General features: G+C 39.8%; 1 protein-coding gene across 1 annotated transcript in view; it reads left to right on the top strand.

Moving 5' to 3' along the window:
• The window catches only part of phkb (phosphorylase kinase, beta), a 168,133-nt gene that overhangs the window by 63,979 nt on the left and 78,662 nt on the right, over window positions 1-25,492 (top strand). Inside the window, exons 11-15 of the mRNA XM_034680805.1 lie at window positions 674-871; window positions 5,260-5,317; window positions 8,756-8,833; window positions 13,021-13,179; window positions 13,542-13,636. Coding sequence (XP_034536696.1) covers window positions 674-871; window positions 5,260-5,317; window positions 8,756-8,833; window positions 13,021-13,179; window positions 13,542-13,636 — 588 coding nt within the window. The remainder of the gene's footprint in view (window positions 1-673; window positions 872-5,259; window positions 5,318-8,755; window positions 8,834-13,020; window positions 13,180-13,541; window positions 13,637-25,492) is intronic.

Below are 25,492 nucleotides of genomic sequence, written 5' to 3'. Positions count from 1 at the left end.
GGAGGGATGCACACCCTTAGATCCTACACTCACAGCTCTTTATTAGACAAAACGCTTGTAGGTTTTGGTTTACAGTCCATTTTAGACTACATATCTTTCTGGTGAGTCTTGATCAGACATCTTTAAGACACTCCATAAGGATAGGATGGACTCTCCATAAACAGCCTCCCTCAGATCTCTGCAGTATGTTAATATAGCTGAAACACTCAAAGCCGTTTGGAGTGAGGCTGGAGTCTAATGGCTTTCATTTGTTTAATAGAGTAAACCCCCAAAAAATGGAATAAGAGAATTAGGTGCCAAGTCATAATGGTTTGTCAAGCTTAATAACAATATTCATTCTTATTAATTGCTCCAATTGAAATTTAGTCAGGCAGACCTTGATTTTAAATAAGGCTGCTGTAGTATGGGGTTCATTACCAGAAGCTGTCTCTCTTCAGCTGCTGAGAGGCCTCCACACCTGTCTGGTTAAATTAGCCCATCACAGATGTTAGTCTATAAGTGACTGTGGTCAGGGTTTAATTTAAATTTAATTTATTTTAGGAGCGTAGTCAACAATGTCATAGAAACGTACTGAGTGGTTAGAATTCATTCACTTCAGAGCAAAGAACTGAAGAACTGTGTTCATACCAAAATTGAGGACAGTGTTTTTAACTAAATCTTTTCTCCCTGGCAGAACACAGATGCAGCATTGCTTCCAACCATCAGCTATCCTGCTTTTGCAGTCGATGATGACGCCCTCTGCAGTCAGACACTGGACAAGATTGTCAGAAAGCTGAGGGGCAAATACGGCTTCAAACGGTTTCTCCGTGACGGCTACCGCACAGCTAATGAAGACAAGAACCGACGATACTACAAACCTGCTGAGATGAAGGTGGGTGCTGATTTGACACAAGAAGGATGTAAATATTTTTAGTTTTTTACATTTTATCATCAATGCTATAGTTCTCTGGGAGTTTAGGAGAGTTTTCGCCAAAAGATAATTGTCTTGGTAAGAAAGAAACTGCACAATCATTTATATATGATAGCGTTTAAGACATAATCTTCCTCTAGAGCAGCTATGTGGCTGACACAGAATACTTTGGCTTTTGGCTGATCTTTTATCTTCTATTTGTCATGAAACTGAGAAGGTGGAGCCTTGGTGTTGAAAACCGAACTACATGATGTGTCACAGAGGGCACTCATGGGGCAACGACTCTGACACACCTGATCTCTGAAATTAGCTCTTTGCAGTCATGCAGCTAAAACCAAACAAAGACTTTAAAGCAAAGAATTAGCAATCAGCATTTAATGCCTGGGTCCCATCAGGCTCTGTCATGCCCTCAGTTCTACCAGAGTGCAGACAATTTATAGCAAAAGACACCAATGCCAGAAAAGTTTCATAAGTCGTGATAGTTCCTGCTTCAATTTGCATTCCATCCTCCATAACAGTAATACATATTTGACTACAGCAAATGCTCCTGGTAATAAAAACACAGATCTATGAGGGGAAACTCTGCTCGGTGGTCATCGTACAAATGGAGTTAATATAACCTATTCTAGCAGTTAGTATAGAAAGAATTAGGTTTAGGTGGCCACACAGAATCCAGAGTTATTACATGGCTTTGACCTGAACCTTTAGACACAACCTCACAAGACACTTGGGCTGCTCCCTTAAGGTGACTAAATGTTGGTAGATGAAGGAGTCTTGGTTAACCAAATTTTTTAGTCGTAGAAAGTCTTGAACTGGACAGCTGCTTCTTACCTGTTGGTGACATATCCATGAGGCATTTTCCTGTAGCTTTGGCATAGAGAGCAGGGACGTTACTGGGGGTTGCTTAGGGGTGGCAATACCTACCCCCCCAAAAAATCTGATTGGCCACCTCAAAACTCTTAACAATAATTGAGTACCAATTGGGCTGTGATGCAACAGACAGCTGGCACCTATCTTTGCATTTCAATTTAACATATTTTCCTTTTGTTTTTACTATAAACTGTGACTTTGGACAAGCGTATTCTGTGTAGTCCTGAAAGTTTCATGCTATGAAGATTTAAATGTTGCCACACTGTTGTGTTATACTTTTTAAAGTGACAACAATAACATGCTAATGGTTAAAGAATAAATAATAATTAATTACTAATAATTAATAAACGCTATTAATCATGTGTGCAAACATACCTCATACTTGCAAACATCAGCAAAGCCCCAGCCGGCCATCCTAGTCACAAAGTTTGGCTCTACCCCTGGTGGAAAGTGAGTCTCTCTTATGTGTGAGTTACAAAAAAGTACAAGAATATATCAACATATGGGTTATTAAACCGGTGTAGCCATCAGAACGTGTCCATAAATGCTTGGGTTCAAGAACAGAGGTTATAAAAAGGCAGCATGTTGTGTTGACTACGCTGAATGAAAAACAACAACAAAATAAAACACCTGTTCTATGTATTGTTACCACAGAGTCACCAAGCACCACCCTCTGTTGTTGAATAATGAAGCCATTGGGGAAATGCGAAAAACTGCAGTACCTCAAATGCCCTCTTGAGGCTGGCTGTAAAAGCCAATGAATCCCCATTAGCACCAATGTTAATGCCCATTTTAACAGCTAAATTAATTATGTTTGTAGGTGGATTTAAAAGAACTGTTTGGTATATGTAGCTTATTTATTTATTCGTACCACTGTGCTAGGGTGTATTTTTATAACGCATCCTTTAAGATACCACGAATGACATAAACAAACATTTGCAGAATTATGGGCACGGCTGACTTTACAAGAGGTTGCATTATAAAGAGTAATAGCCTTAACGTTAAGACTACTTGACTGTTGGTCTTTATCTGACTGGTAGTTGTCAGGGGAGCCACCAGTTCATTTGCAGGATATTGAAAGCTTTGAGTGATAAGTGAACACACAGAGCTACGAAATGCCCAGGGAGTGTCGGACATAGTGTGAGCTCGCTGTGGAGAAAAAGCGGTCTCAGGTGGAGCAGCTGTCCTGTCAGAAGACATGGAGTGGAGCTGTTGTTGGTGCTTAAGAGAGAATTCACTGCACAGACATCTGTGCTCCCTGTCTGTTTACCATTGACAGGAAGCAGCAGCCTGTGTGATAGACAGTTTTACCAATCAGTTGAGCTGCTCAAGCACAAAACCCCAGGGAGCCCTGCATGTTTACAGCCTCAACAGGCCAAAAAGCACAGGCCTCACTGGGTGACTGCCTCAGCTCTCTATTTCTCTCCCTTCAACTCTCTCCCTTTTCCTCTGCCTCTGTATCTCTCTATACTCCTTCTTCTCCTTCATTTCCCTCAGTTTCATCCCTCTCTCACCTCCTGATAGCTACTAAATTGCTTCTCATCTTTGCTGAACACACAGTTTGGAGCCATGCATACCTGCATAATCGCAGGCTGCAGACATTAACCGTTTAAAGGAGCACATTCAGGCCCACAGATGTTACTCTCTGTTAAGTGATAGCGAATGCAGCTACCACTTATGTTTGTGTGTGCCAGCTCTAACAGCCATTTGTTATTGCATTAGGATGTAATCTCTGTTATCTTCAATCAGTGTGGAGATTATTGAAAAAGATAGGGACAAAGATAGTGGGGGCTAATGACATTTTTAGAAAGATAGGCTAAAGCGCACACACATACACACTCACTTGTAATGATGGATTTTAGAGAGGCTAATAAAAATCTGCAGCGTGTTTGATCGTTTTTGCAAGCTGACCTTGATTTATGATGTTTATCCATATTTGGTGGTAAAGAAAAGGCTTATTCTATAAAAACGAGATGCTAGAGTTTCTTTTTATGTGTGTTGAGGCAGTTTTGGGGAGCATAAATAAAACGCGATTGAATTATCAGATTTATTAAGGCTGTGTTTCACTTGACTGTCTCTTCGACATGTGACTTGTAACCACATGACTTACGCAAGTGCGGATGTGTGACACTCACATTTTCTGTGCGATCTATAATAGGATTTCTGGCTGAGTAAGATTCAGAGCATAATCCTGCAAGTGATGGTGTTCATGTCAATTCAAGTGTTTGTTCTGGAAAATTCACTCCAACTGCTGCCACACGCTGGCTTTTGTTTGTCTGTGTTCAGTCGACTGTAAACATCCAGACAGTCGCACAGTCACGCATGCACTCATCAGGTCCTCATTCAGATCGACCGATCGGTTAGTCAATCATGGCTTGTAAAGTGACAGGGATGTTAAGAGAATTTAAAAAACAGAATTATTTAGTGGAGTGACACAAAAACGTGCCTCCATGCATTTGATGTCAATATAAACTACAGCCTTGAGAGTCATCAAGTATCAGCCCAACAGAACACCCATGGTAAGTTCTGGAAACCCAACATGTACAAATATGAATTCATATTTACAAAATATAGCACTAAAAGTTCTTTGCTTAGGAACTTAGAGGTTACCCTGAAGCCTGACCTTCATCCATTCCCTCTTTTTCAGAATTTAAGACTTTGATCTCTGACCACTGTGTCTCAAATTGTATCTGTTTTAATTAACATATTATTTTGTGAATGATTGTGTGTTTGTTAGTTGTTTGTAATGTGCCTGTGATCTTGTCAACATTGGAAATGAGGGAAACCTCAATGTCTTTTTGAGAATAAATAAAGGTTTTGAATTGAATTGAATTGACCTAAGCAGGTTCAACAGACTCAGAAGTTTGCCAAACACAAACCAAACCACATGCTATTATACTATTCATACAAAGTACTGTGTCTTATTCAGTATGTGGTGCTTTCCAGTGCAAACACAGTGTATGCAGTTTTATATATGTGATAAATACCCTGCTGCATACTAAATTTGACAGAATATTTAAAGGTACAGTGTGTACAAACAGAAATATCTTACAATATTATTCACCTTACCCATGCATGATAAGTATGATCCTCTGTTTATCAAGTTTGTGTAATTAAGAACGTGTATCAATGCAGAGTATTTTGCGTACAATAACTACTGCTCTCTTCTTCTGTTCAAGTTGACCTTATATCCATCTCACACCTTCTTATATTTTTCACTGCATAAACTTTCTTAAATCTCAGACCTTCAGATGACCTCCTTATAACAAATACCAAAACTTATAAATTGATTAAAAAAAGGCTTCACAAGTAAGCGTTGTTGTTTCCCTCACTGTTTTCATTCAGTGTCATGTCTTTTATAACTTGTCCTTGTGCCATGTGGATCCATATTCAGCCATCCTCTGCTTTAAGTCCTGCGCCTGTCTTCTCTTTTGACGTGAAAAAGCAATAATTCCTCTTCTCTCTGTGTCTGTCTGCAGCTCTTCGATGGAATTGAGTGCGAGTTTCCCATATTTTTCATCTACATGATGATTGATGGTAAGTCTTGTTCCATCTAAAGCTTCTGTGTTGATGCCTCAAGTGGTTCATTGTCAAGGTAGAGGACAGACGTGACGCATTTCCAGGGAAATTTGCAATTTTTTGTTTTCAGGTTTCAGAGGACTCATAGAAAGTAAGGTGTTTTATCTTTAACCAAAAGAATGGTCTGAAAAAATTTGAAATAAAACAAATCCTTTAAAAGAGCTTTACAAATGTGGATTGGTGTGCTTTAATCGCATTCTTGTCATATTTCATTAGCAGTTTCATAACAGTTTCATGTTGTCCTGTCTTTGACTCTTCTTTTGTCTGGGATCACAGCTGGAATCACAAAAACTTACGCTCTATGGGCCCGATCTACTAAAGGTTTGCGTGTATAAAAATATACGTGCAAACTTGATAGCACATGCAAATCTGACGTACTAACTGGGAGCACCGAGGATTGCGTCTGTCAAATGAGCAAAATAGCTCTCGCTATCCATTTAGCGTGTTTGCCTTCATGAATATGCAGAATACATGTAGATCATCAGAGCGCGCAAAATACCGGGAGGAGGTGATGCAAATGTAATCATTTAGCACACCCAATGTGATTTATTAAACCTGAAGCAGATAGCGCGCAGTGTTTTTGCGTCTATATTTAGCACGTTTGAAATGCAGGTGCAAACTGGGACATCATTATGCACATATGGCTGTCACAAAAAGGAGCCATGCCATATCACCTATGGAGAGACTCCTTGCAACCATAGACTGTAAATCTTGCAACACTGCATTTTCTTGTAATAAAAAAATAATAAAACAACACAAATTCAAAGCAGTTCAGCACCACGGATAGCGACCGCATCATTCTGACACCCACTTTGACTTTTTCAACTAATGAAAGCACAGTAGGTCACTGTATTAACAGCTATAAGGTTCAGTAAAATTGGCACAGCGACCCATATGTTCACATACAAACAAAAAATCAATTTAAACTATGCCTACTCACCAATGTTTAGATGAGCCTTAAGCTCCGCGGACTTGCCCACGATGCGCTGTATATCTATTTTCTTTGCTCTGTCATTCTCAATGGACAACGTGGCAAGTCCACTCAGTCTCTCCTGTCCCACCGTACTCATCAAAGGTTTTTAATTAGTATTAACTTGGAGAATGAGTGCTCAGAAGTTGTGCAGAAGTGACGAGAAGAGTAAAAATTAACAGGAGGGCGCAAACCTCAGTGCTGGGTGGTTTACAATGAGCGTTTTTGCCAGATCCCTAACAGACTTTTGCTTCGTCTGTGAATCTTTGGGACAGTTGCTGGATGATGATATCAAGATAGGTATTAAAAACGTTCACCCGAAAGTTGCTCTCTTCATCAGTAGGGCGACTGTCTTCATCAAAGTGACGCCTACATTTCTGGCCCTGGTTGTTTCAAAACTGCGATTGACTTCCCAATTAAGTAGCTAGAGCAAGACTGGAAGACTTTTGAACTAATTAAATGTTCTTCATCTTCTTTTTATTTCATCGGCAGATCTTCTGTTTTTTCACACAGCATTCACCTTTTCACATTCCTCCCAAAATGCTGAGATGTCTCTGCTGGAAGTCACCGATGTGTTTATTTGCGTCCTCCACTAAAAACCTACAACTCCATGGCTTCAAACTTAATTTTTCGTTTATGGCCACTCTGCTCTCCAAAAGTATCCATCCCTTCCACTTTTGCAATTGTTATTATTTGCGCAAGCAATCATAGTAGATCACTCGCAACAGGCCCAGACATAGCACATGCAATGTTTTAGTTTGCACATGCAATATAGCGCCCGTTATTTGAGATCTTAGTAGATCAGGCCCTAACTGTACCTACAGCCAAAACTTAGATTAGGATAGAGTTAACTGAGCTTACAAGATCAAGGCTAATGAAATTAATTTTTCCTAAATACTTACAAAATACTTAAAGGGCGTTGACAGCTTTACAAAAAGTGTACCTCACAGTTTTGCTTCTCACACAGTTGAAGGGCAGTTTGACATTTTCACTATAATAGACCGTATATAAATACTGGAACTCAGATTGCTGTTACATTTGATCAAGTGGAAACCTACGATGTTGAAAAGGAAGCCAAGGCAGAAGTGCAAAAGCTGCAGTACCTTAGTGTCCACTAGAGGCTAGCTGCAAAAGCCTTGAAATCCTCATTAACACCCATATTAAAAATGCTAATTTTTTACAGCAGGATGGAACGTGCTCACAGCCTGCTACAAACAGTTATGGTCTGATAGCTAGTTTATTTTCTACAACTCCATTATGATTATATTGAGGCTAAGTTATGCACTGATTCGCGTTACCAGGTGTGTGATTGATTTGACTTACAGGCCTGCATGTTGCAGCTATGTGCCAGGAGGCCACCTGCCTCACCTCTACCTTTTTGCCTGTGTGTAGGTTGATCAAAAGTCAGTTGGAGCCAGCATTTCCAATAAGGTGATTGTTGGGCTCCAAAACGCCTTTTCAGAAGCCAATGCATGACATCAGTGAGATCATATTGTATACAGTCTATGAGTCTGACAGAGTGGTTTTCATTTTAAAGCACAGAATGGTTCTTTAATGTAAACACATTACTATCAGTGTTCTTGAACCAAGGCTGAAATGGTTAAATGTGGAGACGGGAGTTTTAATATAGCAAACCACATATGTTTCTCACCCAGCTATATAGTTTAAGTGTCTTGAGTTTCCACCACAACTTCTTTTATAACCTCACTCCACTTTTGGTTCACTCTCACAGCTCTCATCAGTGAGGTTTCTTTCCATTACAGGCGACCATTTTCACTGAAAAAACTCTATTAAATTCAGCAATCTGTTCACAAACAGCAGACTGACCGGGGGACTGACTTGCTGGTGTATTTAGTGGGCCGTCAAGCAACTAGAGAGACACAAGTATCCTTTACTGAGTGTTCCAAAGCATAACAGATGTAAGGGAGGAAGTACTAAACTTGTAGACATCAAGTAATCATCAATATACCTTTCACACTCAACAACGTAAAAATCCATGTAAAAGAACCTCAAAAAAACAAGCTCATGGAGGAAAAAAGTGATGAAGAGTTTATATTTTGAAATGCAATGGTTTCAGAATATGCATATGTATTGTAAACGTTAAAACACAAACACACACACACAGAGTATATTCAGAAATGTACATACAGATGGATATAGCAGAGCTACACAGCATACAAACACACAAAAATGAGAAAACCATAAGCATATAGAGCGTATATGCAGTCATACATACTGAATGTGCAGCTCAACTGCATTTGGTTTTTACAACAAAACGCATTGAGCTTTATAGATTCATATGGAATACAGATGAGGGATATTAAACGAACTGACCACACATGTCTAAAAACTTTAAGATTTAAACCTGTGTAATTTATGCAAGTGTGCATGTTTGTGTGTTTATATTTGTGTTTTTTGTGTTGCAGGGGTGTTTAGAGGAAATGAAGCTCAGGTCAAAGAATACCAGGAACTCCTTGAACCAATCATCTTCCATTCTTATGAGGGTGAGTGACCACTAATCAGATGCACAAACACACACAAGTAAATATAGCGACTAATGGATAAACGAGAGTCATTAATGCTTTTATGAAAAAATGCACTTACAGCTTTTTTCTGATTTGGCATATCTAAATGCTTTGTCTTGGAACTTCTCAACCTCTGCTTTCTCTCCCACAAGCAATAAGAAACTTTCTCTTATTAAATCACATCATCCATATTCACACACCACATGCTGTGACCGAGCCTCACAGGGGCGTTATGTTCAAGTGAACTCAGTCTTTCTTCAAGAACATGTAGACTGGTTCCTGTATTCACCTGCACACATTGCTGTGAGGAGAGACAGTCAAATGATAGGGATGTCAAGAGAATTGAGATTATATTGGTGGGTTCATAAGAGATCAGGAATAATTGGAGTGTAAAAAGGATAATGATGTGAGACAGAGCTGACTTAAGGTACCCCAGACGTCTCCTCAGTGCCTTTGTACTGGGTGTGAATGAATTAACAAAACTCCTGTGGCTAATTGGCTGGGTTTGAAAGGATAACACCAATGTATTATTTCTCCTGCACCATTAATAGCATGGAAAAGTCTTAATCCAACAAAGTATCTGCTGCAGTCAGATGCTGCTATTGCATGCTCTGCTGCAAGTTAACCAGACCTCCCAGAAGTCATAGGCAACCATTGTTCTGATGATAAATAGACACATCCAGGGTGCACCTCTGGGACTCACGCTGCTGTGCTGTAGTTAACAGGCAACATTGCTCACAGTGTGAGTTTGTATTTTTTGTTTGTAATGGGCTAGATTCTTATTGATTTTTACTTTCAGGTAAAGGTAGAACAGAATTGTACAGTGTAAGTACGGATATTGCAACTGAGGCTGAAACATACTGAGGTAGTGTTCAGAGTGAAGTCTGGTAATAGAGGTGGAGATCACAGGGTAAGTCACGGTGCAGTAAAATAGGATGTAGTACAACATGATATGGTACACTGCCCGTCCCCCCAAAAAGTTGCCACCTGGATTTAATGAAACAAATAGGTACAAGCCTTCCATTGGATAAATACTGCAGTTGTGATGTATTTCAGCTGGCACCAACTTATTTAACCCTAGCTGATGCGATGTGAGTATCTTCTTATTTCTTAAACAACCATGTCAGAAGACATATCCTGTTGTCGTGGAAAGGATGTTAATCTGTTTCAAAAGGGTCAAATTATTGGCCTGCATCAAGCAAAGAAAACAACTAAGGAGATATGCAAGGGAGCATAACGATTGGACTCTGGAGCAATGGAAGAAGCTCATGTGGTGTGACGAGTCCAGATTTACCCTGCTCCAGAGTGATGGGTGCATCACTGCATGGAGCAGTGTTGTAATCTGGGGTTCTGGGGATCTTGGGACAGTTGGTCAGGTTTAAGTTCAGAAATGTTATGTGCGTAAAGAATGGGGTCAGCAGCACGTTCACACATGGATTGGCCACTAGAGAGTCCAGACCTCAGCCCCATTGAGAATCTTTGGGATGTGCTGAAGAACACTTTGTGCAACAGCCCGACTCTCCCATCATCAATACAAGATCTACCAGAAAATGAATGCAACTCTGGATGTAAATAAATATTGTGACATTGCAGAAGCTTATCAAAACGATGCCACTGAAAATGTGTGTTGTACCCAAAGCTTATGGTGGTCCAAGGAAATATTAGAGTGTGCAACTTTCTTTTGGACAGGCAGTGTATGATACAACATCATAGGATATGATATGATACAATAAAATGCGGTACGATACCCTAGGGTACGATAGACTATGATACAGAAAAAAACAATTGAATTACAATATCTGTATTAAGCAGTAGCTACACAATAATTGTATTGTCAGTGTCAGGGTGATGTTACATTGTCATATTGATGTTTTGTCCCACTCCCACAGAATAACCAGATAAAAATGCTCTATAATCTCTCTAAATTAGTTAGTCTGTGAGACTTAATCATTCTGTGTAGAAGGAGGAGCCATTCAGTCTCTTTAAATGATATCAGACATTATTGGATTTGTGCAAAGTTAGTACTGATGTGTGAACTCCCATGAAGATTACGTGTATTAACATTCTGTCCTTACTGCCACCATCAGAGTCCCATCTGTAATTTATCCAATACTTGACAAAATGCTTGGAAAATGAATAACATTACCATCAGCCTCTGTACTTATTCATTTGTAAAAAAGATATCATTCCCCCCAAAAAGTCAGCATGTATGAAAAGGTATTGCAAGCATTTTAGTGTGCTGATATTAGCTTTGCAATAAAATAATAGCTGTTCAATCCTATAGAGACCCTTAAATGACTTTTAGAATGTAAAGTGGGCATCACCACATGGTGGACCACAGTCAGGATTCGGACCTTATGTTGAACTTTAATAGCTTGTCCATTGCAATGAGTGTAGCTTTTGCCTACATGTCTTTATAGTAGTTCAATTTAAATGACGCAGCTCTTCTTGTCTTTATGGTAGAAACTTTAGCTGCCCAAGAAAGTCAATGATCGATGTGTTTGTTGTAAATGGTCCTGTGTGACGCTAATCGGTAAGTCAAATCTATTACCAGTATTAGTGTAGCGACCGATGCAGAGATGCACACATGGAGAAGGGGCTGAGAGGACACAGCATGAGGAATAACCGAGTCAGATAAATGTAGAATCAGCATATTCTCATAAGATGAAGGTTCACAATTGAAACAGAGCCGTACAGTTTATCAAAAATGGGCTGACTCGTTTTATTCCAACCAGTAGTTCAGTAGTTTAAGCCATTATGCATTTTATGTTTTGATATTTTAAGGGAAGAACATTAACTTTAATATTTTATCATCATTAGCATCATCTAGTTCATAGTAAGCATTATTGTACCTCCAACAGAGCTTTTTATTTGATTGAATACTTAGCTGTTAACTACCTATAGCGGTTGATACAACTTCTCAGCAGCCTTAAAATCTATAAAGGATATTAAGTATATGAATCATAAAGAATATAAGACGTTATAGTGCTCTGGACCTTTGTTTGAAGACATTGTCTGTCTCTGAACCTCTCATAATTTTAACTGAATACACCTGATGTGGATTGACTTTTATTTTAAAATTTTCCGTACTGTACTGGACTGTACTTTACTTTATATTTTTTATATATTATATTATTTTATTTTACTTTAATCTACTTATTATTACATAACTTTATTTTTCTTAGTTTCACTTAACTTGACTTTACTTTACTTTTCTTTTGCCATACTTGATTTTACGTCATTTTGCTTGACTTAACTTGAGTTGGCTTTACTTTACTTTACTTTCTCTCCTGACCGTCCATCTGCCATTGCATGCAGACACTGTCATGGGCAGTCTGATGCACAGACCGCCTTATTTCTCATGCTTGTATTGATGTGAAGCCCAAATGAGTGCCCAAATGATACTTTTGGTACCGACCAATCATGTACCTGTACCAAAAAATACCGGTTCGCGCTACCCATCCCCACTTAACTTTAATTTGCTTCAAGGTATTTGATTTTTACTTACCCATCACTCTACATTACTTATAAATTGTTTTACTTTATTTCATTTTACTTTACTCACTTTTTGTACTACTTTTTTGAAAGTAATTTTCTTTATTTCAGATACAGGTCAGTATTAGCATTAAGAAATACACATAAAATAAATAAAAAATATATACACATCACAAAAGAACCAACACTGAGATAAGTCACATTCCATAGTGATTTCTTTAGTTTACTGCAGTTACTGACTTAAAGACTGGTCTTCCAAGGTTTGTGCTGAATTGGCAGAAAGGATTTCCTTAGGCAATCAGTAGCTACTTTGCTTCTAATTGGCTTGTCAGCAGCTGGTGCCTGTTGTGTAGCTGTTATAGTAAAACTGTGAAAATGCCTCAGGTACAAAATATATACAGTTCCTGCTCCTCACTGTGTAATTCCTCTCTCTTAGGAACTGTATACACAAACCGGCTGTATGTTTTTATTAGCAGTTCAGTTTATAAAAAAAAAACCAGTGGTCTTGAACTGATAAACATTTAAGTAGTCATTTTTGTGGAGAATTGGTCGCACCAATGCAGTTATTAGAAGAGCTCATGCTAACTCAGAAGTGTGTGTCCATGATGGATATGAAGATTATCTTCTTCTAAATACTACATAATACTCATGGTACTTGTCTCGCTCACCAGGCCACGCTGTGATCCCCAAATACTATTACGTACCGGCCGACTTTGTGGAGGCGGAGCAGAGCAAGCATGGAAGCCAGAAGCGTTTTCCTAGCAACTCAGGCCGTGATGGGATGCTCTTCCTGTGGGGTCAGGCTCTGTTCAGCATTGCAAAGCTGCTGGGTAAGCCTCTGCGTGTATGTGTGTTGGTGATGCAGTTCTCACTTGTGCTAATTTTACTCCAGACTTTTGTTGAAACGCAGAGCTTCTGTGACCTTGAAGACACAGGTGGATTTAATAAACCCTGTTGTGTTTCATTGGTCAGGAAGTTTTCTGAGTCATAGTTTTTCATCATTTCTATCAATGATTTATTTCTTTATACTGTGATGTACTTCACTGACATGAGTCCAAGGACACTGTTTGACTCATCCTTTGGGTTGTGAAAAATGTATTTCTAATCTGATGGATTCCTTTATGTAGATATGTTTATATGCATCTTGTTGTAATGTATTTGTATACGTGTGTGCGTATCACTTCTATCACAGTGGATGAGCTGATCAGCCCTAAAGACATCGATCCCATCCATCGCTACGTGCCTCGCCAGGATCAACGCAACGTCAGCATGCGGTACTCCAACCAGGTTAGCTGTGACATGACTTTGACTGACTGTCACCACTTGACTCTTCTTTTAACATCCAACTCTTACATCACAACTTATTTTCTTAAACACTCAAATGAACCAGGGAAATTTATTCTGAGTACAACTTATAGTTTAAGTGTCCTCTGTTGAGTTTTATTCTCACCCTTGTAAACCTGACTTGTACACGTTTAAGTGCTCCTTGGCCTTTAGTGAGAACAATATACACATGGTAAATACAATGAACTCCTGAACACTTTTATTTCAAAAGTTAAGTAGTGCCATGTGCTTCGTGTGGAGTCAGAGAGCGGGCAGAAAGTGGACTGCCCACTCACCATGGAGAAATAGTCTCTTCTCTGTTGTATTTACTTATTCCTTGCGAGAACAACATTGTAAAGATAAAAATGAAGACAAACTTATACATGCACATCAGTAATTGAGCTCTGTTTGTTAAAGGCTTCGGGCAGAAAATTTCCCATATAACTTCATATTCTAAACACTGAACCAGACAGAATAATGAACAAATACTCATGCTGAAAGGCACTATGAGGAGTTTTTCACTGGCTGAGAAACAGACTGAAACTGATACTGATGCTTCTTTATGACCCTCAAAAGTGAACAAGACCATCCACAACAACACTGATAGCTTCTCTGTTGTCATTTTTAATGCCTGAAACTGCTTAGAGAGGGTAGGTGTCAGAACAGGTGATTGACATCTGACTTTAGAAACACCCTGTTTTTGCTGTTTTCATGGCAGATAATCACACTGTGTGATACATCTAAATGTTAAACACAACAGGATGAGGTCATTGTCTGAAGACACAAGTTTTGCATGTACAGGATAAGAGATAAGAGGTATCACTTTGTCCACAAGGGGGTACCAGAATTGATACAAACCAAAAGTTCCTCACAGCAGCTTTAAGTTGAGAACTTCTTTTAAATCAAGCAAAGGCGTCTCCTGTTAGAAAATGAAACCAATGTTCTTACATTGTCCACTTGTGGCTGGCTCCAAAAGCAAAGGAAACCTCATTAGATCCTTTTAAAACCCGAATTTCTACATCATTATCAATATGTTTATAGCCTAGTGCAAAGAAATTGTTTGGGAGTGCCAGTTTGGCTTAGTGTTTAAGTCGCACGCCTCATGTATGGAGGCTATAGTCCTCAAGCAGGCAGGTTTGATGTCAACCTTTAACTTTAATTGTTTTTATTGTTTCACTCGCTCATGTGTAGTAGGCTCAGGGTTGTGCATAATTAGGGGCTACTTCGACTGACAAGCAGGCACATTGTAGCTTTTTGCCAGGTGGCTACGCTCTCAACTACATCTCTTTGCTGCTTTTTTGAGTAGATAGATTTGTAATATGGCAATCTTCATCTATGGACTGCATGAAGCTTCTTTACAGACCAGTAGGTGACATCATTGAGATTATGCCCATGTTTTCTACAGTCCATGGTTTGAGCTGAGATTATAGTACTTTGCGGATCAGTTTAATCATTGTCTTGACTGAACTGTAACTACAAACAATCCTGATTCATTGCCATCAGGGTTTGTCAGGTGGAATTGACAAAAGAGTTGTGAGAGTAAAATGACTTTAAGTGTGGTCTCAAAAAAGTAATTCATAAGCTGTATTTGAGGGGGAACCAGTTTGACCTAGTGGTTAAACTTACACACTATGAGTTTGATTCCATTATCTACAAATCAAAAACATTCTATTTAAGGGCAAATAGTGTCTAATAGACAACAATGTTGAAGATGATGTAGCAGGAGAGGAGCGTCATCAGTCTGTATTCCACAGCACTTAGTTTGCACATCGCACCTCACATGCTCACATTGCTACTAAATAACCACGAAGGGGAAGTATAAAAACAAAAATGAACTTAAAGCTGCTTTGCAGGGTTTTTATTTGGTTGTGAACCTGACTTAAGTTAAAAGTGATACTTTTTTATGACATTTTAAAGCAAAAAAGACTATCAGTCTGACAATTTGTATGTTGTCTTTTATGGGGTCAGTGTCAGACCAGACAATTTACAGCTGGCTGAAGAAACAGCCTTTTTGTACTTTTCCACAGCAAACACACACAGTGAGTGATATATTTCACCATTTAAAGAAAGCAAGAGAGAGAGATTTTAGTCTAAAAAAATGTCTTACACCTGAACAAGACAAGATCAGGCATCACTTTGTCCACAGGGGGTGCCAAAATCAACACAAACAGAAAGTTCTTCACAGCTTTAAGATAATTAAATGTACTTCTCAGAGGACAGAACATTCACTGTGAAAGTTCAGCTTTCACTGAAAACACAAGCATTAACTAGCGATACCTTGGTTAGATGTGTGTTACTGAGCTGTTCTTCAGCCTCCTTGCTGTAGTCTTCACAATCAAGAATCACAGGAAGCATCTGAAACTTGTTAAAGAAAACCCAACCTGACATCACCATTCTGTTTGGTACAGCATGGCCTATGGAGTAGTAAACACAGCTACAGTGTGTGCATAAGCCTCCATAACCCCTTGACGCACATCTACAAAATCCAACCTAACTTCTGTGCTGTCGAACTACAAACCCGCCTCAGGCAATTCCCCCACCAAAAATAAAAAACTCCCACTCCTCAATCCTGCTCTCCACTTTGCTGTGTTATTCATGTGTGCTGAAACTTTCATTACCATTCATCCATCAACACCTAACCAGCAGAGGCCTTCCTTTTTTTTTTTTACCTTGCCACAGGCTAGTCTTTGAGACATGGATTAAAGCCAGTTAATTTCCTCCACCAACTGCCTCTCTGAATGGCGATCGTGTCTGCGGTTTAATCCATATCTGAGACAGCCAGCAGCTCTGAGAATCACACTGATTGAGGATGGAGATATGTATACAACCCCTGATGTTCACTCTCTTTGTTGTACAGTGTGGATTGATAAATCCCATTCTGCTCCTGTATGTTGTGTTTTGTTACCTTGGCTGATGCTGGAACAGGGCTCACAAGAGAGAAAAGGTCTGAGGTACATAGGATGAAGGCCAGGCTGAATTAAAGAGGTTGCAGGTAGAAAGATCAGCAGAAAGGAAAGATACAGGAGAGAAACAAACAAAAGCCAGAGTTAGAAAATAGCAAGTGAGTCAGAAGGAGAAACTTTGAAGGGAAAAATTACGCCTCAAAGGTATGAATGTCATTATTTTAACTCTCAAGGGCTTATGAGTAATGTTTAATACACAGAAGGCCAAATCTATAAGCGACTAGAAATGTGAATTTCTTTCCTGAAAGGTTTTGACATTTACCAGCTGTGAAAAGACATTTCTCATCTTTTCTTCTTCTGACTTATGAACAAATGGTTTTACATTTCAAACTCATGCAAGGAAATGTTAAAGGAATCATTTTTTCATTTCTGTTTCACTGTGCAGCAGTAAAAGAAAGTTGTCTTTCAGTAGGTGTTATGGTGATTGAAAGCAGTCAGGCACCTCTTTAAAGGTTTAGTTTGCTTTTTTTTTGCAGTGGGGTTGTAAGAGGTACTGTCAATAGTAGGTGAATTAGCCACAATGGATGCTGGTCAGCTCGGCACCCTTGTTGAGAAATCTGCAGTGAACCAGAACAGAAGTTAGGCTATGCACCACTGCAGACGGGGTCAAATAACCACATAGTTTAGTTAACTTTGATGATCCTCAGACTCAAACATGATTGCCGGTGTGACACTATATTTAACGTTTTTGCAAACTTGACTCTAAGTCAGAGAGCCTTTAAAGGCCATTCCTCACCTTGCAGCGCAGCTGATTGGGTCTATGATGGACAAGTCAACTTTACGTCTACCTATCACACTGATATGTTGGGGATTTTTATATTTTTGCATCTCAGTTTGACATAATTTTGAGCACCAAATGCTTAAGATTAAACAGTAATGTCTGTAAAATCTGATATTCAAGCTCAGTCTTCCTTTTCAACAGTTAACACAGTGCACTTTGATAAGGTGCACATATCATGAGCACCATGAGTTGTGTCATTATCAAAAAACAGTGATAACCAAAAACTTACTTTGAAGAGGAATTTCCATATGACTTTCCTGGTTTTCTGATTTAACTTCTAAAAATTGAAGAAAAGTTTGTTATTAACAGTGGCGCTTCATACAACAGGGAACGCTTGTTGGTTAGTTTCTGATGGTAAAGTTTCTGAAAAGAGCGTACACTTGCACAAGCTTTAGTCTTTGGGTTGGAGTCTCTTAAAATTAGCTTAATTACATGGTAGCATTGACCCTGCATGCAGCACTTGATAGCCTAGCTTCAGTGTCTGTTCTCCAGACGCTTTCTGAACAGTGAGGCCGAGCTGACCGGGATCTCCTGCGGGTAAAGCACTTGACAAGTATCTCAGTCAACCCCACTAAAGTATATATATATTTTATCCCTTAGGTTTCAAATTATAGATACATTTACCCATTTTTAGCATTTTTCCTTGGCTGCCTTTATTTAAAGGAAGCAGAGAAGATTTTAAATACAAAGATCAGTTTCCCTGTTTAACCATATGCAGGGTGCTTTTACTCAGTAGGAAAACAGGATGAATACATGCGGCTCCATTGTGCTGGCAGCATTGCTTTTATGAATTCAGCTGCTAAACTAGTGTGCAGTGTAAGCAAAGCCTGACTCCCCTCAGGTAAACTGCATATTTTGTTGAGATTACTTTTATCACAGTAACACTGTGTTCAAACTGGATTTGTAGGCAGCGTGACAGCTTGCTGTGAGCCCAGCCTCTGATGGTAGAGGCACTGCTCTGACAGCACCCCGTCAACAAAAGCCTTTCACGTTTAGTTTGATGTCTTTAGCCACATGCAGTCCAAATAAATGTGAGTAAATGGTTTTACTCTGGCTTCATTTCTGACAAAGTTGAAAGCGTTGTGGCTTTGCTGTCACAGTGATGAGACCCTATCTTTTCACAGCCATTTGCAATCTCATTTTGAGTCTGAAAAACTTAAGATGACTAATCGGCTCTCTCATTGTTGTTTCAGAGTAAATGTTTCAAACCGTGACTAGCTCACTGAAAATGCAATCGTCCAGACACCAATGGCTGAGACTAACACAAAGAAAAAAGAGACAAAGATTTTTTGTCACTTGAAAACCTCTGTTACGCTTTGCACACAGCAGATTCTGCATCTTCTCAGAATCCTAACCCAGTCATATTTAAAGACATGGAACTGTATTATCATTAACTAGTGGAGTTTTATAGATAGGGAACTTTCTCCAATGCAAGTGGCAGGTTAACAGCTGAATGAATCATGAATAATGTCTATATAGTAGCAGATCTCATCCAACCATAATTGTATGTGGATTGTTCTCAGTATCATTAGTAATGCAGACATTGTTATCTGTATCCCTGTCATGATTTATTTTCATGCAGATTCAGCTCTATAAATCAGCATTTAAGTTCACATCAGGCTGTAATATTGGATGTATTGAGAACGTTACTTTATCTTGCTGTTATCTAAGCTGTTAAAACAGCAAACCATGAAGATTTGTTTTCTTAAAACTTTCACAAAGACTAGCAAACATATTGGCATTACTGTGATGTCTTGTGATGTAAAGGCCATGGGCTGAATCGGAACAAGCAGGCGGGGCTCTTGGGAGACCGACTGATGCGCATGAGCAGTGGGCAGCCCAATATGGAAGTAAGCCTAGGAGCAAAAAAAACTACTTTTTGGCTTAAAGTCAAGGATTTACTTCTCTTAGAACACCCATGGACTATCTTACTTGTCTCAGTTTTAACATAGGTCTTTTTTTTGGAGCCCAAGTGCAAAAAAAATCTGATCGAGACCTGGTGCATAAAAATGTATATTTCTTAAAGTTGGAGGACTCTGTCAACACTCTCTGCAAACCCAAAAGTAAAAGTAAAGAAGATCATTGTGTTAACGAAAGACCAGTTGATTGTTGTAAACCCTTTTTTGTTTCATTATTAAGAGGAGTTGTAAACATGTGAACCTGTTTGGAATAGTCAATTTACTTGTGCTCATCATAGTCTGGATCATGGTGGCAGCAGCCTCATCATTGATACTCGGGGCTTCACTTAACCCAAAAATGTTATTCATTCAGGAGGATCCTGAGGAGTTCTCAGCCCAGCTAAGTGATGTAATTCCTCTGGTGTGCTCTGTGCCCACCCAGAGGATCTCCTTCCAGTTGGACATGCTCTGAAATCTTCAAAAGCATCTTGATGCCTTCTGAGTAGGAGCCTGAACATCTCGGTGTGCTCTTTTTCGATTTAGAGAAGCTGTGGCTCTACTTCAAACTCTACTCATTGTCTGTCTGCGCAGGGAACCCCAGGATTATGCTTATTACTGCTGATGCCACATATACCAGGCTGTTGTTTCTTGTTCATTTTACACTTTCTAATGAACAAAGCTCTGAGATTCTTCAACTCTTTCGCCTGAGGCAATAACTCTTTACCAACACTGAGGGAGCAATCCAGGTTTTCTGCAGAGAACCATGGTCCCAGACTCTGCGATCATTATTCCCATCCCGGTAGCTTAATTCTCACAGCTGGACCAGCTTGACGTCACAGATGGATGACGACAATAGAATCACATCATCTGCAAAGAGTTAAGCTGCATTTCTGAGATCTGGAAACAAGACGTTCTCCTTAACTCCCCTTCAGATCCCGTCCAGGCATACAACTAACTGAATTGGAGGAAATGGCAACTAGCAGTTGTTAGCAACATTAGCATTCACTGTGCATCATATGCATCTGCGTGGTTTGAACTTTGAAGTAGAGGGGTTCACAAAAATGTGTCTGCCCAGTCAAAATTGACCAAGCCCATCCAGCATACCACACACACCACTATGCATAGAAAGGGAGCCATCACTCAGCATTATTAGGTGCATTTCGACCAAGAGTTCCGGGATCTTTTGCCCCCAGAACTACTTCACCCTGAACTAAAAGGTTCCTGTGCCGCCATTGTTGTCTTCGTTTCGACCACGGGCTGAAGTCCTGGGTAGATAGTGCAAATCAGGCCAGTGACAAATGGAGGGGAAAAGGGCGCTGTTTTAGATTGTGCTATATTTTATCACAGATGGATTCACTGAATCAACACCTGAGAGGAGATAAGCTTGAGTAGAAAAGACGTTTCAACAAGGTTTTGAATTTGTTTTTAACTCAAAAAGCCGTGGTAGAGATCGCCAGTGTTTTGGTTTAAACAGCGACCCTGTTAACTGCTGACTCTCAGCGGAATGTGTCCCGCATAAACGTCTTAAGACGATCATTAAATAATTATCTGATGAGGATAATGAATCTTAAAACTCCCTCTGTGTTCAACAGCTGTGTAAACTCCACAAACACTGTTACATTCAGCTGAAGGTCTCCAGTTTACAGGGTCACTTTTAAAACCGTAACAACGGGAGAGATGGATTCGCGGTGGGCTGAGAGAAGACTACTGTTACAAGCTGCTAAATCAAGTGAATCACAGCTTCTTCTTTTGAAAAGTAAGCACACATACAAAACAGATAGAACAAATTAAAGAAAGAAAAATCAAGTGAATCACAGATGTGTGTGATGTTATTATGGACAGCGGGCGGAATGAAAACAATGCTGTTAATGTACCAATCAGACCCGTTAAGCATTGCAGGCCCTGCCCCCCAAAAGCACCGGGACCTTTGAAAATGACTACCCCCCTATCAAGGGCTTTTTAGGGGGGAGATTATCTACCCCTGAACTAAATTTAGACCCTGGGTCCACCAGTTGAAACGCACTTACAGTAGTTCCGGGGTAAAGTTCCTCTGGTAGAAAAACACCTATAGTTGCTGACAGAGGTCCACTCAGACTACCTTTTATGCATTTCACACAATTTTAGACAGCTGAAACCCTAACGTGACCAAATAAGAATATGTTTAACTAACAATTACTGCTTGAGAATTAAAGACAAAGAATGGCTTACCCAGTGCAACTGGAGGCACATCTTTCAGATTGCCCATGTATAATGCATAAACTATGTCTCCACAGGTTCTGAATGACTCAACCTGGAGACTGTCCCATGAGCTGTTCATCATATGTTATGAGATCAGTGAAGAGACAGTTGTTTCATAACGGGAATCTGTGCTACGTTTCTGTTTGTTTTTTTGTTGTGAAAATAGACTGGACTCTGTAGTATAGTTATTTTATTTCACTGAGAATTCACAAAACTATAGATGAACATCAAGGTTCATGTTCAAACTAAATTATATATCACACCATCACTGTGTTACTTAATGACACACTCCTCTCTGCTGCCAGCAGTCTGCCTGACAGGTTATTATCGTTTCATGTGTTTAAAAGCTAATGAAGGTGTATCTTGCTCTGTGTTCATTTGCATATGAATCAGGAAAGGGAAAATCTGATCACATTGGGTCACGCATGATCTGGCCAGATGTAAACAGCTGTTCAGAGGTTGCGCTAGACTTTTTCGTTGTCTTTAATTTTGACTGACAGGGTCTGTTCACTGTCCTGTGCGCACCACAGTGAATGTTTACGAGGAAGGGACAGTCATTCTGGGGCAACTTCTGTGCAACTCCGGCCTTTCGACCCACCATCACATTTGCTCCATCACTTCCAAGTCCAACAACCCATAGTGACCCCATGGCCAGACAGCACATTTTTATCTATGCTGTGATGCATTCAGCAGTGTCAGAGGGAATTGCGTAATTGCCGATAAATGCAGTTTCAGGCTTCCCTTTCTGTTGAAGTGTCAGGTATGTGATTACATTTTCTCCACCGTGATATTAGTGATTTCATCTACTATTATTCCAACATGTCTGCTGTTGGCAATGCGGTCATCAATATCGCTGGTTATGGTCTTCGCTAAGGCCTTCTCCATCTGCCTCACTGTCTCATGGTGGGTGTATGTGTGTGCACTGTTAAGGTTTGGACAGTCGTCAGACTGTAAGAGGTTTATCAGGTCAGCATACAGGTGGCTTGGGGGGTTTGTTTTAGCCATATGCAGCACAACCTTAAGTTGTGTTTTTAATGCCTTGTTGCAGGCAACCTGTGATTTCTCCACATGCTTAATCATAGTCACACTCTGGTTGAGCACCCTTGAAGCCTTGATGTGGCTGTGGCTACTTTGGTGGTCAGTTAATGCTGATGTCTGCATGTTCGTGCATCCTTGGACAAATCCGTTACTCATATTAGCTTTTTTACATATGTCGCAGAACATTTTTCCTTCCTCCCTCCTCAGCCAGGAGAACTCCTGCTCCCACTGAACTCTGTACTCCCTTCAGACCTCCTTGCTGCCGCTTGCCTGCTCCGTAGTTGCGAAGCGCTGATTACTTGTTTGTCCTTCATCTTGCACTAAATCAGTCCCTCTTTTTTCCCCTCTTTTATCAACACCATCATCGTTATTGGGCTTTTTGAAGAAACTTTGGACACTCAGTTGCCTGCTGTGACATTTTTAAGAGTGAAGCCAACAAGGTCATGATTCAAGAGAGACAAGAGCTAATTAATATGTGTACTCGCCACCAAGTGGTCTGGAGTGTGGATTGCATCTGTCAAAATGACAGATGGCCTTCAGATTTTTCTGTCACTGTTTTAAAAACGGTCAACGATGGAAAATATTTGGTTAACGCGACCCCTGCAGCTGTTCTTATAGCTGTCCACTTGTGATTGGATGAGCCAGGCCACATTGCTGACACCAGGTTTAAATTGATCAAATTTACAGTAGGGCCAGTTTGGGACTCTTCATACGAAAACAGCTACATGCTCTTTAAGTAAGTTTCATATTTTCCAGTTGAGGATTTTAATGCTTGCCAAAATACAGAAGAAGTGTGTATCATCTTAAAAGTCATGATACTGGAGAATTTATGCAGTGGAAGTTATTCACCCTTTAAGGAATGATAATTTGAAGTGAAGGTGTCTTTGCTCAGGTGTTGCAGGTTATTTTGTCATCTATCTTAGGAACTCAGTGCATCTGAGAAATCGCCCATCTTTGCTCGATCATCTTTCCATGCAGTTCTGCCTGAAAGCTGATATGAGGAGTGTTTTATTGTCCTGGATGGCATGAATACAGAAAATCAACTGTCTTCTGGTCCCAGAGCGTACCTGTATCCTGCCGTCAGCCAGTGAAATTTGATGTGGTTATTTTTATTTATATGTGTGGCACTAAGCTGACGGCTTGCAGGGTCAAAAAGCCACACACAGTAGACTTTGTTCCTTATTACCTCAGCCCTCTGCTGCCTCTCTCCTCTGTGCTTTCTTGACTGCATTATACCACCAGTTCCACGTTCTGTACCACTTATTTGTATTTCTGAATCCCTTTTTCTGACAGCTTGTCTGTCTCAGCAAGTTGCTGAAGCCAAGGATGGGCACTAAAGAAAAAGAGAAAGAAATGAGAAAAAACTGTGAAAGGAGAAGTGCATTTACAGGTTTTTGTGTCCTGTTTTGTATTTCAAGTAAGAAGAAATATTTGTGTACTTGTGAGTGTATGTGTTGCAGCTGTCTTGTTGACTCTACATCACTGACGGCCTGTGTTTGGTCTTCAGGCAGGAAAGGCACATGGGCGTGCTGGGCTTTCACATGCAGTTAAGGCATGATTCGTACACTCTCTTTTCCTCCTCTGTGTATGCATATAATTTGCTTCCCATTTTGTGTATTCTGGGTAAAAAATCGTGCGTGTTATAAGTGTGCCCGTGGGCACAGTTGTATGCAGGCGGGCATGTGTGTTTGCATGCATGTGTGCTATTCATAGTTCCATCCCTTCTCAATGTTATGCCTCCACTCAGAGTCTCTGCATCAATTCATTCCACAGCTAAAGAAAATAAGATGCTTCACAATGTTAAACCCATGAACAGCCTGTCATGCTGTAATGTTTGGTTCCACACAGGCTCATATAAGGGGACCTCGCGGATGTTTGACATCAGCTCTGACATGCAGCAGAGAATGTTGTTCTTCTCCCCCAGCTAAAATAGGAGTACCTGTTTAAAGGAACTGTGAGCAACTTTTAAATGGTCTTGATTCTGGTGACCCCTTTGGATGAAATAAGTACTGTTTCTCTTGGATGACGACTGCATTTCCCATGAGCATCATCACTCACTGTTGAAAAATTGTGGCTCTAACCAAACTGTGCATTTTTTGTTGAAGCAAATGAATGAATACAGATTTTATTTTTTACACTACTTTTCCTTTTTCAAGATGTGCAGGATGCAGATTGATGAGCTAATGTATTTATGTGTAACTACTTAAAATTATTATCTGTAGCATATCAACGACTAAACAGTGTAAAATCTGATTTAGTAAAGTTAGTTAGCTTACTAAAGGTGAGCAGACATACCGGTTAAGGGTTACTGGTGTCATGATGTGTGCTCCAGTGTCCCAATAAATGTCTGAGATATGTAAATCTGCACACGGTTTAACAGTACTTATTTTTTTATAATTACTAATTTTAGATTAAACAAGGTTTTTTATATTTGCAGAATTTAAATGAGTCTCCATACCTCTGGCAGCAGCCACCCAGAATGCCTTGAATTGGAGCATACATGGAAACACTTCCATATTCCTGCATGTACTTCAGAAATACACGTCAAGAACGTGCACCACACAGCACCAATTTATTACATTCAGTCTACATTTAAAAATGATTATGCAGCACATAACCTTTCATTGTACATATAGGTACGGCACGATTCATTAAATTTGTATCATGTGTATCTCAGCAGGAAAGGAATGTGGTTCCGCCTCCAACAAGCAGCAGTTGGAGGATGGGAGGTTGTGATTTAGTTGGTGAATGGGGGTGTTTATGCAACTTTAATGCGTAGTGGAGCTTAATGTACGGGAACCTTTTACTACCTAAATGAAGTGCATGCCTGTTAAATAGAGTATGAAGCTATAAAAAAAGCCACACAAGTTATGAGTATATGAAGCCCACATGGCATACCATG

The sequence above is a fragment of the Notolabrus celidotus genome, chromosome 3 (genome assembly GCF_009762535.1).
Source record: "Notolabrus celidotus isolate fNotCel1 chromosome 3, fNotCel1.pri, whole genome shotgun sequence".
Taxonomy (NCBI): Eukaryota; Metazoa; Chordata; class Actinopteri; order Labriformes; family Labridae; genus Notolabrus; species Notolabrus celidotus.
The sequence above is the reverse complement of the archived record's forward strand: the minus strand, read 5'-3'. Positions and strand labels throughout refer to the sequence as shown.